Source organism: Anabrus simplex, chromosome X, assembly GCF_040414725.1.
Source record: "Anabrus simplex isolate iqAnaSimp1 chromosome X, ASM4041472v1, whole genome shotgun sequence".
Taxonomy (NCBI): Eukaryota; Metazoa; Arthropoda; class Insecta; order Orthoptera; family Tettigoniidae; genus Anabrus; species Anabrus simplex.
This window is the reverse complement of record NC_090279.1, coordinates 190,920,191-190,940,049: the sequence shown is the minus strand read 5'-3', so window position 1 is coordinate 190,940,049 and position 19,859 is coordinate 190,920,191. Positions and strand designations below refer to the sequence as shown.

General features: G+C 37.7%; 1 protein-coding gene across 1 annotated transcript in view; it reads left to right on the top strand.

Annotated features, from left to right (window-relative positions):
• Spt6 (transcription elongation factor Spt6) overlaps window positions 1-19,859 on the top strand; it is a 193,602-nt gene that overhangs the window by 52,293 nt on the left and 121,450 nt on the right. Inside the window, exons 7-11 of the mRNA XM_068230569.1 lie at window positions 2,439-2,573; window positions 5,215-5,323; window positions 5,413-5,553; window positions 14,587-14,781; window positions 18,866-19,008. Of these exons, the coding sequence (XP_068086670.1) occupies window positions 2,439-2,573; window positions 5,215-5,323; window positions 5,413-5,553; window positions 14,587-14,781; window positions 18,866-19,008 (723 nt within the window). The remainder of the gene's footprint in view (window positions 1-2,438; window positions 2,574-5,214; window positions 5,324-5,412; window positions 5,554-14,586; window positions 14,782-18,865; window positions 19,009-19,859) is intronic.

The window sequence follows — 19,859 nt, the reverse complement described above, 5'->3', positions numbered from 1 at the left end:
GGAAGTCATTTATTGCAATGAAATAGGACAATCTGAAAAATATACAATTTCTCAATTTATGGTGGTCATTTCAATTTCTGACCCAGTTGGACACCATCCCCAAATGCCCACACTGGCACCAACCACAAAATTAAATTACAAGAAAAGAAACAAGTGGAAGCCGGCATTACCATTACAAACACAACAAACAGGAAAACAGAAATTACTTACCCCAGACAGAGCTGGTGACCAATAACCATGGAACGGAAAAACTTGTCATTGTAGGGATTTTAAATTCTTAACAAAGACAACCTTTTATAATAAATAGATCATTTTAATATATAATTATGCTTTGGACAATGAAATAAGAAACAGGAAAGGAACACCCTCAAGATTGATTAAAATGAAAATAAAATATTAAATAATCTAACAACTTTGCCTACCGACTGATCAGTCATAAATAACAAACACATAACTAGCTCAACAACTAACCTCATCTAGTAACACTTAGTAAATAAAAAAATAAAAAAATTAACAAACTTGGTGCCTTCAATATAATTTTCACATTTCACCATTTCCAGTGTTTCTATTTGCCAGAAATTTAATTTGAAATAATAATTCCATGTTCTGATGAAATTCCTTTAAACAGAGAGGGTACCAGGCGAGGAGCTTCCACAAGAAATATTACAACGCACACACTAGTGGAATGAAACAAAAATAAATTAACAATCCCCCAAATGAATCGTGCGTAAATCGGAAAAATAATATCCCGAGAATCAAAAGTGATAGGGGGATATTAACACAAACGCACTCAAATAATCATCAAGAAAAATATAAGCAAGAACAGCAATCAACATTTCTCAACACTACCAACCAAAATAAACAACACACGCTCAGCAAGGAAAGGGATCAGCCAATCCCAAGCGGGGATGCAACAGTGCAAAAATAATGGAACAATAAAAAAAAACAGAAAAGCAAGACCCCAACTAAAGAAAAGGACCAAGAAAACAGAAACAGAAACAATCAAAATGGGGGAAACAAACAGCAAACAAAAAATCTTGTGAACACTGACTGCCTTGCTTAGTATCCTTTACTAATTAAAAAAAAAATTAATAATAATGATTTTCGCAATATTACTTAAACTTTTGGTTTAAAATGCCAAATTGAAATGACCCTAACGGCACAACAGTTTTAGTTTATGGGAACTGATTTAACGGTTACACGCTATAATAATAATCATTCACGAATTGAAGTTCTCAAGTAAATGCTTTTACCGTATCAAGATTTAGGAAATATATTCCACACGACTTACATTACACTCTTTTAAATTCTTCGCTAAAACGCAAATAGGTGTGAAGCTGTAGAATTTTTTTAAAAAACTTCCAGTCTTGAAATTCCAATCGAAGGTGCAAGACACTCGCCTTACTTACGGTGATGAGGCTAGTCGCAATTATATAATCCAAAGATATACCAAAACAAAGGTGCTCCAGAAATAAATCAAACAGTGATGAAAGCCATTCAGGGGGAATTAACCCCCACGCATCCTTGAAATCAGCCCGGATCCATTGGATCGGCTGGGTTTACAGTGAAGCGTGAGACAAGCGGCTGTTCGCTCTCCATGTTGGCAGTAGGCTCCCAGTTCGCCCGCTTCAACAACAACAAAATGGCTAGTCACGCCTGGAGATGCGCCAAGCGAGCTGCGCAATAGGTTAGGGTCAGGCAAGGAAATTCAAACTTCCTACGGTAGGGTACAGTAGCAGACAGAGGCCCACAGCCAAAGCACACTTTATAGTTGGCACATATGTAAAATTCAAATGAGCAGAACCACATACTCAAACGTTGAAAATGTGAGTCGTACATGATATTAAATCACGTTAAAAGCAACATTAGTCCACATCTTGATGAAAAGGTATGCAACAGTGAATTTCAATGGGAATAAAATCCAGGTCCAAAAATGTTTCTGGTGGGGCTTATTTATGTCAGTTTAGTCATATTTCTCAGTTAAATTTCTGTGATCTACAGTATATTATTCTTTCAGTTGTAAATTATACATTAAGTCTTAACCATATTAGGTGTGCTTTTAAAAAAAAAAATGATTTCAACGAAGTTTGAAATATATCAAACTTTTTCCTTTGTAAATTATTCCAGCTCTTAATTCCTCTTCCTATATTTGCCCACTTTGTCCTCGTGAATTCCAAATTTATCTTCATATTATGTAGCTGATCTTCCCGGATTAACTTATTTACCATTTGTTGGTCATGCTTTCTGTCATTTGCATTACCTTCCCATTTAACATCTGGTAAATTGATATTACTTGCAAAGATCACATTCCTTTCTTTGCAATCTGCATAGCCACTGAATGCATGGCTACTTCTATGCTGGTTACTGGATTGGGTATGATTAAATCTTATGTGTGCCTCTCTGGATCATGAGTACTTAAGACTGTTATTTGTTTTCAGTGCACTTCAAGAAGCTCAGGATATCTTCGGTGTGGACTTTGACTACGATGAATTTGAGAAGTACGGAGAGGATGAATATGAAGATGAAGAAGAGGAAGAAGATGAGTACATAGATGAAGGGGATACTGAAAGGCGGTAAGTTAATTAAGCTCATTGGAAATAAATCATCCTTCTTCTCATTTGTGAATTATTTGAAATTTGAGTTAACTGTATTAAGGTACAGTAGAACCTCTATAATTCGAAATCGGTTAATTCAAAATCTCGCCTAATTCGAAGCAGCTCTCTTTCCTGGAAACATGAGGTACGGTTTTGCATATTATTTAAATCATTTAATTCGAAATGCTGGTAATTCGTGATTCAAAGAACAATGTCAGTTCCGTTACCGAAATTCAGACTTTAAATTCGAAACTGCCTTTATATTTTGAATAATAATAATAATAATAATATTTTGAAGAAAATATTGTACAGAGTAATTTAAATTCAATATTTCTCCGCGTCATGAAACAACGCGTCTTCCGGAACTTGCAGGAGTAACTTTGCGCACTTTTACCTACTTTGGCGTGTCTACAGTGTGCTTCATATTTGCTATGTTCGAGCGGAATCGTAATTATTTTGTATTTGGCGTTTTAAGGAATGCCACAATATCGCGTAGTAGGCAGTATGCAGAGAGGTAGAATCCGCGAACACTGGTGATGCCGACAGTTGGTGAAAAAGCGTGGCTTATAGCCTATAATCAATTTGTACGCACCAAAAATTATTGTCAATGCCGATGAAACTGCATTGATTGTTTGTTTTACTTTTTTAAATGCTGAGGCCAAACAGGCTTTGGTTTTAAAGGAGAGAACTACCAGCCGGGAAATGTACTGTGCTGCTATGCAGTGCACACGGAAGCTAGAGACTTTCTTACCCCGTCATAGGAAAGTTAGAAAAGCCACGACGTTTTAAGGGCGTCGGGCACTTTCCATGCCAGTAAAAGGCATCTAAAAATGTGTGAGGTTATGTTTGCCATTGTTTTATACAAGTGCATTATTTGAATACTGTAAATGTACCTTGTTGGATACATTTTCTGAAATAGTGTTTTTCTGGGCCTTTGAAAAGTTTAAACTGAGAATCAAGGTGATTGCAAGCATTAATGGGTCTTAGAGGTGCCATGGCGGGAGATCATACAAGGATAGAGTCACTGAACTGGGTTGTAATGCAGACGGAAGCAAGAGACTTTCTCCCTTCGTTATAGGAAAATTTTATACGCCACGATGTTTTAAGAGTATCGGGTACTTTTCGTGCAGGTACAGGTCATCTAAAATGCTTACAGTACAGTAATCCAATGAATAAAGCACTTGCACAGGAGAGCCACTCTAGATTTCTCCTCGTTTTAGAATCACATTTTCTTTCTTTTGATTTCATTGCGTGAGGTTATGTTTACCGGTGAGTTATCCAAGTGCATTATTTGAATACTGTAAATACACCTTGTTGGATACATTTTGGAAATAGTTTATTTTTATTTTTATGGCATTTGAGAGCTTTAAATTGTGAATCAAGGTTAATTGCATGCAGTAATGGGTCTTAGAATATATTGTGACGCTGCAAGGGTTGGCATTTCCGAGTACGTGTTGGCGGTTAATTCGAAATCACGTAATTCGAAGTCCGATTTTTTAGTCCCAACGACTTTGAATTAACGAGGTTTAACGGTGTATATTCTGTACAGTATTATTTTAGGCAATGTAGAAGACATCAAAAGAAGTTGAGATTTTGTCCATCTCTGATGGTTAGGAAGGAGGAAAATTGCCATCTTAGTAGTATATAACTGCCTGCAATCCAAGCAAAAATGAGAAGCATACAGGGAGAGAAGTACATTTAAGCATTACAAGTCCAGTACAATGATTGACAAACATATAGCGAATAATCAACTTAAATGAACTAGAATGTAAAGTAGCCACTCTTTATGTATTGTTTCTTCCCTAGACTTTCTGCTGAAATTGTATTAAATATATAGAACCCTCTTGTACTATCCAACTAAAAAATTACTGTTGTTTTTTAAATTTTTTTGTTATCGTTGCAGTGTGAGCAATAAGAATAGGCTGTTCTAGTAAAATTGATTTCTTGCAGATGAATAATATTGTTCTAGGCCAGAAGAATTAATCAAAGGCGATTAAAATCCCCAAACTGGCCGGGAATCGAACCTGGGGCCCTCTGAACCAAAGGCCTCAACTGGGACTAGGTTTTTCTGTGTATCCCAACGCTTTCCTCTTCATATTCAAACAACAGACCACACTACCAACCACCACAGGAATACACAATAGTGATTACATCCCTCCATATAGGGTTGGCATCAGGAAGGCCATCTGGCTGTAAAACAAAGCCAAATCCACATGTGCAACACAGTTCACACCCGCGACCCCACAAGTGTGGGGAAAAGCGGTAGAAAAAGAAGAAGAGAATGTCTATGAAATTCGTAGGAAGTGTTAGAGTTGTGTGACTTACCTTTTATATTCCAAGCTGGTTGCTTGTGACCCTGTTGAATGTGCTTTGTGAATCATTACTTATCTGAGATCGTTTAAGATTTATTGTCACAATCTTATCTACTGGTTATAGCAGTATTACATAGAGCTTTGTTGATTTAAAACTCACATGCATAGGTAATGATTTTGTCACCATTTGGTGAGAAAACTGTAAAAGATTGGTGTGTCAGTTAAATATACACAAGTTGGATGTTTTCCCTCATAGTACACTGTTTTAAAATAAATTTATAATGCTTAAAATGGTCTTCCTTTTGCAGGCGAAGACCTAAGAAGGCTGATAGAAAGAAACCTACCAAGAAGTCTATATTTGAGCTCTATGAGCCCAGTGAATTGAAACGAGGCCATTTCACAGATCTGGATAACGAGGTACTGTTTTCAGCTGAATCTTTGAAATAAGTCTCTTTTCTGAGAGGTGTGGTTTTCTTTTTATAACCTGATTGAGATATTCATTATAGATCCGAAATACTGACATCCCAGAAAGAATGCAACTCAGAGATTTCCCAGTTACACCTGTTGCTGAAGGTTCTGATGAGTTGGATGAAGAGGCTGAATGGATTTACAAGCAAGCATTTTGCAAACCTACGATATCCTCACAGGTAATGTACAAATGTCTACACACATTTCTTTTTTCAAACGTTGAGTATTGTCATAAGCTACCTGTCACAACATTTTAAAACAAGTTTTTTTAAATACTGTCACTACCAGACCATATTCATGTACATGTCCCTGGAAACCAGGCAGTGTCTGCAATATTTTGTGTTGTAATTCTGCTACAAACTGTATTGAAACTTAAATAATTTCGAGGGTCTATTCTTCTGCAATAACGTACGGCTCCATGGCGAAATCGTTAGCGTGCTGGCCTTTGGTCGCAGGGGTTCCAAGTTCGATTCCCAGCAGGGTTGGGAATTATAACCATAATTGGTTTATTCCGCTGGTACGGGGGCTGGGTGTATGTGTCATCTTCATCATCATTTCATCCTTATGGGCGTTGAATCAAAAGACCAGCTTTTGGCGAGCCAGACTTGTCCTCGAACACCCCCGGCACTAAAAGCCATACGACATTTCTTTTTATATCTGCAATAACACGTACATAAAAAAACACAATTATTTACAATAAATCTAAAATTTTTGGGGGGATTTTTCAAGCACATAAATGTCGCAAAAAAGTCCAACAAAGGATCACTGTTCATAAAATTGTATCATTTCACTTATCACTAAACGCACGACGCAACAGCTCCGAAGGGCTCCTGCCTACCAAGCGTCCCCTGCTCACCCGAAGGCCTGCCGATTACGAGGTGCCATGTGGTCAGCATGACAAATTTCTTGGCTGTTATTCTTGGCTTTCTAGATCGGGACCACCATCTCATCATCAGATAGCTCCTCAATTGAAATCAGGTAGGCTGAGTGGACCTCGAACCATCCCTCAGATCCAGGTAAAAATCCATGACCTGGTCGGGAATCGAACTCGGGACCTCCGGGTAAGAGGCAGGCACGCTACCCCTACACCATGGAGCCTGCGCACGTATTATCACTATGGATTGAATTTATAGCATGTTTTACAACATTATTGTTAGTTTTCGGTACATTACTACATGGAATCGTATTGTTTCTTCGTGTGATAAATTTTGAAGCATGGCTCCATTCACAGCACAACAATGCACTGTATACACTGGTGGTGTGTCTCCTTTACGAGAAGCTTTCCTGCTTGATTTCTTGCTTCTCATGCTGTAAACGTGTCACATCCTAGCAGCATACTTGTATTGCAAAATGGTGGAGAGTTCAGTCATAGTGTAAAGTGTGTGTCAAGGCAAACTCGTAAATCTGCAAGATAAACAGACCTAGTGCCATTCGTGACCTAATCTCCATAGTTTTAGTAATCACCGTCCAAGATTGACAACGATCATGACGCTGTGGGATGTAGTTCAAAAGGTATCAGCAATTGAAGATGCAATGCAGCATTTCTGCGCCCAACTCAAGGAGGTGATGAGCAGCGCCAGCCGGGAGGAGAAACTACAGTGGCTGGAGGAGGAGTTCTGTGCGTTTCAAGAGAAAGTGTCTGGTGAACTGAAAGACATATAAAACAATATTTTTAAAATAGAGCAAAAGCTGGACCAGCAAAGTGAACGCATGGGCGGAACAATATAGCTGCCAAAACTATCTAATTTTGCATGGCGTCTCGGAAGCACCAGGTGAAAACGTGTACGCTAAAGTATTATCAACTATTAAAGAAAAACTGGATATCGAGCTTATGTCAGACATTGACCGTTGCCATCGCCTAGGTGTTCCGATTACATAAAATCAGCTTCATGGTCCGTATCGCACTTCAATAGATTCACAATTAAGTATTTATTTTCCACCTAGTCGATACAATGATTGCTTAAGGCAATCCTCTAAAGCATTACTTTGTCAATTTTATACATTTTTCATCTAAACAGTGTTATGTGGCTGAAGATGTTGATAATATACGAAACATGTACCACTTTTGACCATTAAAAATTGCCTTAAGCAATCATTGTATCGACTAGGTGGAAAATAAATACTTAATTGTGAATCTAGGTGTTCCGAAGCGAACAACGGCTGATGTGGTTGCCACGGGTAAATGCCCTTTGATTATTAAGTTCCTGCGGTACCAGGATCGTGACCGCATCTGGAGGGCTAAACGTCAGCTAAAAGGTATGCACCTTCTTCTGACAGAATCGCTCACGGGTATGAGGAAAAACATCTTAAATCGCGCACGTGATCACTTTATCTTAAGTCGTGTCTGGAGCTAGGACGGTCGCATTGTTGTGCTATGTGACAATGGACGAAAAGTGTTTGTTACTACAATGGTACAACTTGCTAGTTTAATGTAAAACACGAGTGAGCATTGATAACGGGCTTATTACTGTGATGCCATTAACGCGTAATGTTGTAGTTTTAAGTAAATGTGTGTGTGAGTGAATCTGATTGTACCCCTGGAAGTACTTGTGGAGAAGACAAGGTGAGTAAGCAGAAGTATTTTCTAGTCACAATACAAGTGTTATTTCTACCGATTGTAGTGCCCTTGATGTCAGTGACCCGCTCCCACCCCCTCCCCAGTCTCCCCTCTCATCCTACCCTTCAACAACGTCAGCGGGAAACATTCCCAGGGAAAGTCTTGCAAGTTATCGGCGAGCTCTACAGTGTTGTCATATTAACGCGCAATCGTTAATGGCTCACATTGACTAAATACAATCCCTCTTTCATGATAGTAATACCTTGTACTGCATATGTGTAACTGAGACTTGGTTACAACCCTCACTAAACTCAGGCCTTGTTGAATTAAATAACATGACTATTCATCGTCTAGACCGAAGAAAACGTATAGGGGGAGGGTGTGCTATTTCCTGTCGTAATGATCTCAAAAGTAAAATAGTGGCTACTTCAGACCAGACAATTCCCAATCGACCTGAGTTTATGTTTGTGGAAGTTTCGGCTAACAATCAAAAAGTACTGATCGGAGTAGTTTATAAACCCTCAGACGTAAGACATATATCGGACCTTGAACTTTGCTTAGCCAAGTTAATTCCACTGTACGAAAATATAATTATACTGGAAGATTTTAATACAAATCTGCTGACTGCGACAAACAACTCATTACATTTACAAAATATGTTCTTTAGCTTAGACCTAAACATCCTACCTCTAAATGCTACTAATCATCTACATACAGTAAACCGGACGACTCATACTTTGATTGACTTGATCATAACTAACAATCCTCAAAAAGTTTTAAATCACGGACAGCTTGCAGTGCCAGGTATTTCTACCCATGATCTAATATATGTCTGCTATTCATTAAAGATGCCAAAATATGAACCTAAATATATAACACGTAGGGATATAGAAAATTTGGACAAGGAAAGATTACGACACGAAGCATATTATCTGCCGTGGAATGATATTTTACTATGGGTGATATTGACATAAAAATAAATAAATTATCTGATGTGGTGTTAGAACTGTGTGACAAATTTGCTCCCAAGAAAGAGTTCTGGGTAACTCGACCACCTTCTCCACGGATGACTAGTGAGATTAAATCAGAAATGGCAAAGCGTGAGTCATGGTACAGAAGGTTTAAACGAACGGGTAATGTTAATGACTTTGAAAATTTCCGCGTTCTGCGCAACAGGGTTAACAGTTAATCAGAAACAGTAAATATAAACACATATGTCAAGTATCGAAAAGCAAGAACTCGACAGAAATATGGAAACTATTACGAACAATGGGTATAGGTCGAAAGTTATTAAAGCAGGCGCCGAATGTATCCCTTGATGATTTAAATTTACAATTCATGTCGGCCGAATCCACTGTAACAGCAAATAATAATAATAATAATAATAATAATAATGTTTCTTCTATGCCAATTCAAGATACATTTGTGTTTAAAGAGATTGGTATAAATGACGTAAAGCGAGTTATGTATTCTCTCAAATCAAATGCTGCTGGACACGATGGCATAGCTCTGTCTATCTACAAATATATCATTGGCGCCATTCTGCCGATCGTAACACACATTATTAACTACTGTTTAACCCAAGGAATTTTCCCTATGGCGTGGAAGGATGCCCTCGTCATCTCAATCCTGAAAAAGGATGGACCCAGTATTCCTTCAGATTACCGACCAGTTTCTATCCTACCACCCCTGTCCAAAGTGCTGGAACCCCTGGTACATGAGCAAATCCTAACGTACTTACAGAAATATGCTTTACTTGACTCTTACCAATCAGGCTTTAAGAAAAAAACATAGTACCATGACAGCTCTGCTGAAAGTGACAGATGACATTAGATATGCAATGAACAACAAACAAGTGACAATAATTACTCTTTTAGATTTCAGTAGTGCATTTGATACTGTCGATCCTAGGTTGCTTCTTCCCAAATTACAGTCCTTAAACTTTAGCCAGAAAGTGTAGCAATTTTTCTATTCTTACCTCACGAACCGTCGGCAGTGTGTGATTGCAAATGGTAATAAATCAACGAGGCGAACAAAACAATGTCGGTGTCCCACAAGGGTCAGTTCTTGGCTCTCTCCTGTTCACTTTATATATAAATGATATCACCAGATCAATTAAGCACTGCAAGTACCATCTTTATGCTGATGATCTGCAAATTTATTACCACACTAGAACTAATAATATACAACAAGCAATATGTAATGTAAATGCTGATCTTGAGCAAATTAATGGCTATGCAATTAAAAACAACCTTAAATGAAACCCCCATAAAACGCAAGCCATTATTATCGGTACATCAAAGAACCTTCACATTCTAAAACAAAATGGCATTCCTCCCATAACTTTAACTAATACTGTTATACCTTATTGTGAATCAGTTTCTAACCTTGGAGTTATTATAACGGAAACTCTAAACTGGTCAGCGCAAGTTAAGAATATCTGTAAAAAGGTTTATTGCGGCTTGCACCCCTTAAAACGGTTCAGAAATGTATTCCCTCGGTCACTAAAAATTAAACTTGTTCAGCCATTTTATTTCCCATTTTTGACTACTGTGATGTAATTTTTACGGATATAACAAATGAATTAAGCTTGAAACTACAACGCACTCAAAATGCTTGTGTTAGATATTTTACGGTATGACGCTCGAGTTTCTTCATACTGTAAACAATTATCTTGGTTACGACTAGACGACAGGCGTAAACTACATTCAAATACTCTTGTGTACTAGGTACTTTCGGAAGGCATCCCTGCTTATCTCTCCAGCAATTTTCATCACCTTGGTTCTTTACATCTCCATGATACTCGTTCAGTGTCCCTCCTAGAAATACCTGTCCACCGAACAACCACATACCATCGATCATTTACTATCACCGCTTCGGGGTGGTGGAACGCTCTTCCCAAGGACATCAAGGATGCTGCATCAAAAAGCATGTTTAAAACCTCTTACCAGCAGTTCCTCGTTAAGTGCTTTCAGCAAGGTACCTGTATGAGTAGGACAAGTGATTGTGTGTGAAAATGATATGAGATTATTGTACAATAAAATATTCAGTTAATATGATAATTTAAATTGCATTAAAAGCATCCGTACTGTATTTACGAAGTAGGAGTAGCCTAAACATAGCTAGTAGTAACTACAATATTTAACTTAGGCTAGTATTGCAAGGATACAGTTAGTTAGATTTCAGTTAATATTTTTATTAAGCTTACTAGTATTTTTATATTAGTATTTCTTTCGTTGTGTATTGAAATGTGTATTTTTTCAAATCTGTATTATCTAGGCAGTTCCTTTCTCTTTCTTCTTTGCTTGTATATATATTCATATTCTTGTCTTAAAAATTAGTGTTATTTGTAGTTCTTAGTATTTTAAGTTAATCAGTGTCATCATTAACAAATAATAATATGTGTGTGGTTAAGTGTAAGAAAGAGCCAAGAGCCCTAACTTCGGCACAGAAAATAAAGGCTTTTATCTATCTATCTATCTATCTATCTATCTATCATACTTCTTGGTTGTAGAAGAAAGTACTCAAAAGACTACCTATGCATAATCATGGAGTTTATTTTAGTGATCAGCACATTCAATACAACGCGCTTGGAGACAAAATTATGAACTGGTGGAGGAAAGTGTACTGTTTTGTAAACGCTCATTATTTTGTTATACCATGCTTATTGTATAGTATTTTTCAAGTACATGCTTTCAAATATACCAGCATCTAATTCCTCATGTTCCAAATCATCCACATCATCATCTATATTAGTGAAACAATCCTCATATCATGCCGCAATAAACTTTAGCGAGCTTCCATTTCCACTTGCACACGTGATGAAGTGGCGCAAGAACACTATTGTGAGAAAGGCATAGCCTTGAAAGTATGTCAATTGGAGTATCGTCTCTTGCTCAGGATTGTTACTAACAGTATGAGGCACAATGTCCCAATGTTCAGACCCATAGAAGCACTGCTTAGCAAAATAACATTCGTTTAAATGAGCCACCCTGTAAAATCTACAGGCTTGGTAGAAAGTGTGTTAAATGGAATTTTAAAAATATGGTTATTATTCTGTTGCACTGCTCTCAGTATGTACATGTTGCTTAAAACTATAAGCCTGTTGCTTTGATAGAAGAGGGGTTGTAATTCAGGCTAGCACAAGGTGATGTGTTAGTTTATAGAAAGGTCTGGGGAAAAAAAGAAAATCCACCTTCTTCTCGGCCTTCCAACTGGTCTCTTTCGCTTAACTTCATACACAACCATTAACGCTGCTCAAGGGAGATAGGGTCATCTTCCCTATCCTTCACTTGAGTAATTCTTGTCTGGCGCATCCACATTGCGGGGGTGGGTATCCTTCACATCAGTAGGCCGGTGTGAATGAGAACTAAGTTCAGGCGGGGACCCAGTCTTACGGGGTATAATGTGGAACCTATGCCCAGGATTACGGGTGAAGACCTTAACAGCATTGTAGGCAAAGAAAGAGATCTTCAGAATGGCGAAGATGTTGGATGAGGGAACCCATCCTCTCTGAGGAAAATTAGAAGAGGAAACCACTGCCTTATGGAGAAGAGGGATCTTCAAATGCTAAGGGAGTAAACCCCGAAAGAAAATCCTCAGATGTGTTAGGTTTAGCAGATCAGCAGATGAGTAAATTTGTACTTGCTTTGAACTATAATACAAAAAATAATTGTCAGTTTTAATCCTCCAGTGAATTCTCTTTTAGAATATGGGCCTCTACGTAATTACTTAATATTCCAACCAATGTCAGTTTATCTTCCAGTCCCATTGAGCGAAAAATAGTTAATTGATATTTCCGAGAGGGATTATGATTTGCTATCTCAATATCTTCATCTGACGGATCCCAGAAATGAAATAAATTGCTTGTAGACAAGTTGAACAGTCCGCTGCGGAACACCAACAAACTTCACGCACCATGTGGCCATGGGCACGGCCAAACATGATTGACCATTTTTACCATTCTGTCGCATCCTTACACCTACCCATATTGACGTACACTGCCCGCGTTCTCTGAATTACCAAGAAAAAAAAAAAAAGAGCCCCATCAGGTCGAGCAATTCAGGCTGACTTTAGGAACAAGCAATTTACAGTTAACTTTCACCATGTTGAATGCTGCTTGTTGTATCATTTCGAACTGGGGGGTTGCTGCATGTAATTAGGTGATCTTGTATCATTTTAGAATAAGTATAGTGTATTTTCCCTTGTTCCAAAATCTGAAACCAATATCTTAAGTGGTTTTTACAGAATAAATTATTTAGTGAAGGTACTCCACAACTATACATGACAAGCAAATTATTAATCTAGGTTTTTGTCGTAGGTACGATATCGTAATTGGTGTAAAACCTTCAATTATCATGTTTAATATATTTTAATTATAGTTTATATAATGCTAAATTATCTTTTATTAAATATGATTAATATATGATTTCCGTGTAAATAACATCAAATACGTATTGTGTATAACCTCAAAATCTATAGAGTCGAAAGCGGTAGAAAATTCCATAATGTTCGTATGTTAGACTTATTGTACTATAATTTGGTATGTATGAAGGGTTCTGGAAACTTACTGTAAGGTATTATTATCCAGATACATGTAGAGACATTACGAATGTTGTAGATATTTCCATGTACATTTTTAAATACTGAAGGAAAGTTCGAGTACCCATTCGACTAGCTGGTCGATCGATGTTTCGAGTGTGTTCCATTAGTGTTGTAAGAACCCTTCTAGAAGTCGATCATTCTAGATGGTTGATCGAATAGTATAAATATCAAGGCTGTCAAGTCAATGAGACAGTCTGAGTATTGGACTCAAGCAAGGCGGTGAATTCAGGAGAGAGTATGTTATAGTGCGCGCGTCAGTGTTGTTGATATCTGTACTTGTCAGAATCGACTTCAGGGTACTCCGCTATTGAGTGTTGTATATAGTGTCATTTGCTACTGTGTATAATTGTGTGTTGTGACGTACAGTATAAATAAAGTAATTTGTACAAAGTAGTGAACCTGTTCTCGTGTGATATTTATTTATGTCAAATAAAATCGCATCGCAGAACGATATTTTGCCAAACAGTGAGTCAATGATAGTCCATGGGAAAGGGTTAAAGTAACTTTAAAAGTTTTCAGTGTGTTGAAAACACTAATTACAACATATATAACACTATAAATAACTGTAAAGTAATACACACCTTTTTAACAAACTTTTTTAAAGAAAGCAGGGAACTTACTTTCATTGAAATTCTTAACATTACAAGTAGATAAGCCGGGCTGAGTGGCTCAGACGGTTAAGGCGCTGGCTTTCTGACCCCAACGTGGCAGGTTCGATCCTGGCTCAGTCCGGCGGTATTTGAAGGTGCTCAAATACGTCAGCCTCGTGTCGGTAGATTTACTGGCACGTAAAAGAACTCCCGCGGGACTAAATTCCGGCACCTCTGCGTCTCCGAAGACCAAAAAGTAGTTAGTGGGACGTAAAACAAATAACATTATTATTATTATTACAAGTAGATAATACAACTGACTGATCATTTCAATTAATTTTTTTGAAAACTTTGTGAAGAGCACCATTTAATTTGTTTTAATATATCTGCTCAGTGCTTTATGAGTCTATTTTATGTTTCAGTTTTACATGTTAATACAAAAATTGACTATCTCATTTCAGGATGGACATGCTGGTAATGATTCCCGAGAGAGGAGTAGGAAAGGACCTCAGACCATTGGCAAGATAAAGAAAGCTCTTGATTTTATGAGGAATCAACATTTTGAAGTACCTTTTATTGCATTCTACAGAAAAGAATATGTCCAGCCTGAATTGAACATCAATGACCTCTGGAAAGTATACAAATATGATGAGAAGGTTAGTGAGTAACCTTGTATTACTAAATTTACCTTCTTCCTTTCTACTTCTAATCAGGGGTCACTGTTCCAAACTGTTCTCTTCCAATTCTCATTTCTGTTGAGTGTGTCCTTCTCACAGAGTCCCTTCTACCTTGTCCTCTCCTATACAGTTCTTCCACCTCTTCTTTGGCCTCTCTCTTGCTTGTCTTCCCACATAGTCCTCCCCTTGTCTCATAATGTGTTCAGACCATAGCAATCTTTTCTCTTGTATCTTACCTTTGTACGTCAAAGACAAGAAGCTTGGTAGATGAATAGAAACATACACCGAATAAGCTCACCACACAAAAAATTAAGTCACCCCTGGAGAAATTATTACAAGCATTATTTGATACCATGGAATTCCACCTCTGGATTTGATAAACATCTGGGTTCGGTTAGGAAGCGAGTCCACAAGGTTGTGCAGGTACGTTGCATCCAGTTAATCCCTGAGGAATTGATCGCGCATTTCTACCAAATTGCAAGGGTGCTGATGTCGGTGTTTTACTCACAGTTCCAACATGTTCTGCAGTTTTTCAGTGGGTTTTGAGTCAGGTGATTTTGCCAGTCTGTCGAAATGTAATAGGGTCTGGGAGTATTCATAAAACCAGGCACATATGCGTCCAGCCCAATGAATTTTCCTGTTGTCATCTTGAAAAATCGGTGTATCAATAGCATACTGCACATGCAGATGTTTGACTGAAATGCAACATCTGATCATCCAGAATGTTTAAATATATAGGTTCGTATTAGTGGTCACCAGAGTGAGCTGGCCCAATCCATGATACAAAAAACACCCCCAGAACATCACAGGCCCATGTCCGGCTTGAACCTGAACTTGCACCCATCCAGGATGAAATGCTTCATTTGGCCTTTGGTGCACTTGACGATGCGCGTCATTGGAATAGAGGCAAAAATGTGATTCGTCAGACCACATTACGTTCTGCCAGTCAGCTACTGTCCATGTTCGATGATTTCTAACCCACTAAAGATGCGCAGCTTTATGTGCCTGTGTGAGCAAGGCCTCTTGCAAAGTGACCGACTCCAAATGTTCATTGTATGCGGTTTCTGTCGCTATCAGTTTGGGAAGGACCTTTATTCACTTACTGCAGCAATTCCTGTCGTGTTTGGAAGTGATTTTGATTCGCAAGCCGTAAAACGGGTCTCGGTCCCTCTCAGTCAGGATCTTTTTCTGACCACAATTTTGATGTAGTTTTTCGTGGCCAAGTGTAGTACACCACTGCTTGCAGACATGTTGAACAGTCTGCTGCGAAACTTCAACATATCCAGTAACTTCACGCACCGTATGGCCATGGGCACGGCCAGACATGATTGCCCTTTTTTACCACGCTGTCACATCCTTACACCTACCCATGTTACGTACGCTGTCCGCTTGAAACATCAATTTCTCATCTATTTTTACTACCTTATGCTTACTTAGAGGCAGTGCGCGTGCCGTTGAACAGGGCACTCATTCACTGCGCCATCTGTACAGGCTTAATAATCCAACTATACGTGGGCACTAGGGTGACTAATTTTTTGTCCAGTAAGCTTATGAACTCTATTACAGCTAAGTGGGTAGAGAGATCAGCAGAAAGAGGGGCTCATTTGAATTCAAGAAAACCACACCTAATTCTATCATCTTTTCATCCATCCCTATTCTATTTCTTCACATCCCGAGACACACTCCTTTGTACTTCCTACTCCATCAATCAGGTGGACATCTACACTCATTGAGGGTATGCATTATTAAGAGATTTTCATTTATGTTCCAAAAGTATTAGCATTCATGATTGGTATGAAATCATAACAATACATACTACTGACTCTTGTCATTATACTGAAATTTTATTAACATACCCGCTCTTTGCATGTCCTTTACACGACAGTGTGGGTTAGAACTTTTTACACTTTTTGATGTACTGGTACTGCATATCTAGCTTACAAAAATTAGTTTACCTGTCATTTTCTTAAAAAACAATGTGGGTATCTGCATCATTTGAAATTTTAAAAAAACATACTGTAATCTTAGGCTCCTGAGCTCAAGTTGGTGGGTTCGATCCCGTCTCAGTCCGGTGGTAATAGAAGGGGTTCAGATACATCAGAATTGTGTCGGTACATTTACTTGCAAGTTAAAAATTCTTGCGGGACAAAATTTTAGCACCTTGGCATATTAAAAAAACGTAAAATTAGTTAGTGGGACGAAAAAGCAATAACATTATTACAGTTAAAACCTCGTCAATTCAAAGTCGTTGGGACCAAAAAATCGGACTTCGAATTACGTGATTTCGAATTAACTGCTAATTCACATTTCAGAAGTGCCAGCCCTTGCCGCATTACAAAATATTCTAAGGCCCGTTACTGCATGCAGTTAACCTTGATTCACAGTTTAAACCTTTCAAATGCCATTTAAAAAAGAAATCTATTTCCAAAATATATCCAAGAAGGTGCATTTACAGTATTCAAATAATGCACTTGGATAACTCACTGACAAACATAACCTCACGCAACGAAAGAAAGAAAAAAAAGAGCACGATTCAAAGACGAGGAGAAATCTATGCTGGCTCCCATGTACAAGTACTTTATTCATTGGATTACTGTACTGTATGCATTTTAGATGCCTTGTACTCACACAGAAAGTACCCGATGCCCTTAAAATCGAACTTTCCTATGACTCTATCCTTGTACGATTTCCCGCCATGGCACTTCTCTCGTACTTCAGAAATGTAAACACTTGCCGCATCACAAAGTATTCTAAGACCCATTAATGCATGCAATCACCTCGATTCGCAGTTTAAACCTTTCAAATTCCATGGAAAAAAACTATTTCCAAAATGTATCCAACAAGGTGCATTTACAATGTTCAAATAATGTAGTTGGATAAATCACTGACAAACATAACCTCACACAATGAAAGAAAAAAGAAATCACACAATTCAAAGACGAGGATGAATTATGCTGGCTCTCCTGTATAAATGCATTATTTTTTGGATTACTGTACTGTTTGCATTTTTAGATTCATTGTACTTGTATGGAAAGTTTCCGACGCCCTTAAAACATAGTGGCTTATCGAACTTTCCTGTGACGAGGGGATACCGCGGATTCTGTCTTTCCGCACACTGCCTGCTGCGTGATATTACGGCATTCCTTAAAGGGTTGAATACAAAAGAATTCCGATTTCATTCAACTTAGCAAATATGAAGCACACTGTAGACCCACCGAAGTGAGTGTAAGTGCGGAAAGCTACCCCTCTACGTTCCGGAACACGCATTCCGATTTCATTCAACTTAGCAAATGTGAAGCACACTGTAGACCCACCGAAGTGAGTGTAAGTGCGGAAAGCTACCCCTCTACGTTCCGGAACACGCATTCTATCTCAACGCAGATAAATTTTGAATTTAAATTACTCTGTAAGACACTACTGTTTCAAATTACAAGTCTGAATTTCTGTGATGTACTTCAAATTACGAATTATCCGTATTTCGAATTAATTTAAATAACATGAAAAACCGTATTTCATGTTTCCGGGAACAAGAGCTTCTTCGAATTAGGCGGGATTTTGAATTAACAGATTTTAAATTATCAAGGTTCTACTGTATTTATTCTCTTAGTTCATTTTATTAAACGTAATAGTCTGCATTCAGCATTTTTCTTCCTTTCCTAGGGGGGTAAACAAAGCACTTCAGCCAGAACTTCAGAAACTGAGATGTTTTCTTGAATTGTCAGTTCACTGGTTTTATCAATGTTGCATGTAAACAATTATAACTCTCAAATTGATAGGTACATTCAGTGTTTTTATATACTCCAGTTATCCATAATACTGGTTCTGTATGCATTTTTTTCTCCAGGATGTTATAAAAAAGGATTACATGTAGTATTGAGTAAGAAGTTTCATAGATTAAACATTTTAGCAGTAAATATTTTGTGAAAATTCATTCCTTTATATCTCAGAACTTACAAAATGTGGGTTGTCATTATTTACCCCCCAAGTCTTCAATTGTAGATTAGTGAAATTTCTGCTGTGTTTCTAGTATATCACTGTTTGCATTCAGCATTTTCTATTTTAGTGGTGCCAGCTACGCACAAGGAAAATGGCGCTCATTTCGTTATTTGAGAAGATGAGGGACTACCAAGCAGAGCAACTGATGAAGAACCCTGATGCTCCTATCCCGGACAGCGTGCGTGTGCTGAAGGAGGAAGATATTGATAGGTGAAGTGTTAACTCTTGTTGCTGATATCTTCTGCTATTGTGACATTGTTCTAATGAAATTGAAGACGTTTTGCTATTAACCTAATATACTTGCAAAGATATATTTGAGTGCTGAAGGCTCTGAGGAATTAGGGGTTCTGAACACGTGTAGAATACCAAAGAATTGGATGCATGTCATTGAGCATCATGGACAAAATCAGTTGAATAACAAATCCAAAAATTGGCTATCCTTCTATTTCTGTGTAGGAACCATTTACATTAACCAGTAGATGATAAATTCAGTGAAATTCATATTGTTTGTCCTCTTTTTCTAAATTCTTTTAGGCTTGTATTCAGTTACTTTCGTGTAAGTTGGTAATTTACTGGAGCTAGGAAATGATTTCAATTACTATGGAACAATTTAATGAATAGTAAAAATACAACAGCAAAAGTCTGTTATGGCAAGAATTCATAATGGTGAAAAATGTACGCACTATAGTGGAATGTCATTATATCTAATTTTTCAGAAAAGATGCAAAAGAACCTTTAAAAATGGTATGAAATGGCAAATATTTTGTTCAGATGATTTTCTCAAACGATTTCTGTACTGCGGCTTAGTCGTTAGTTATTTTCTATTTCCGATACTATGTGAATGCACGTGTTCATTTTCATTCTAAAAAAAAAAAATCACTGCAGTGGCTTCTGTGGCAAATGTTTCATTTTTCTAATTCGAACAGCATCACTTAACCTAACTTAACCTTGCATGCATCATGAAAACATTTTTCATGCACTAGTAGAGTAATGATAATCTGTTTCCTATGCAAATAGCTTTTCTGAAATTTCACCAGATGGGAGAATATACAAACTAACCT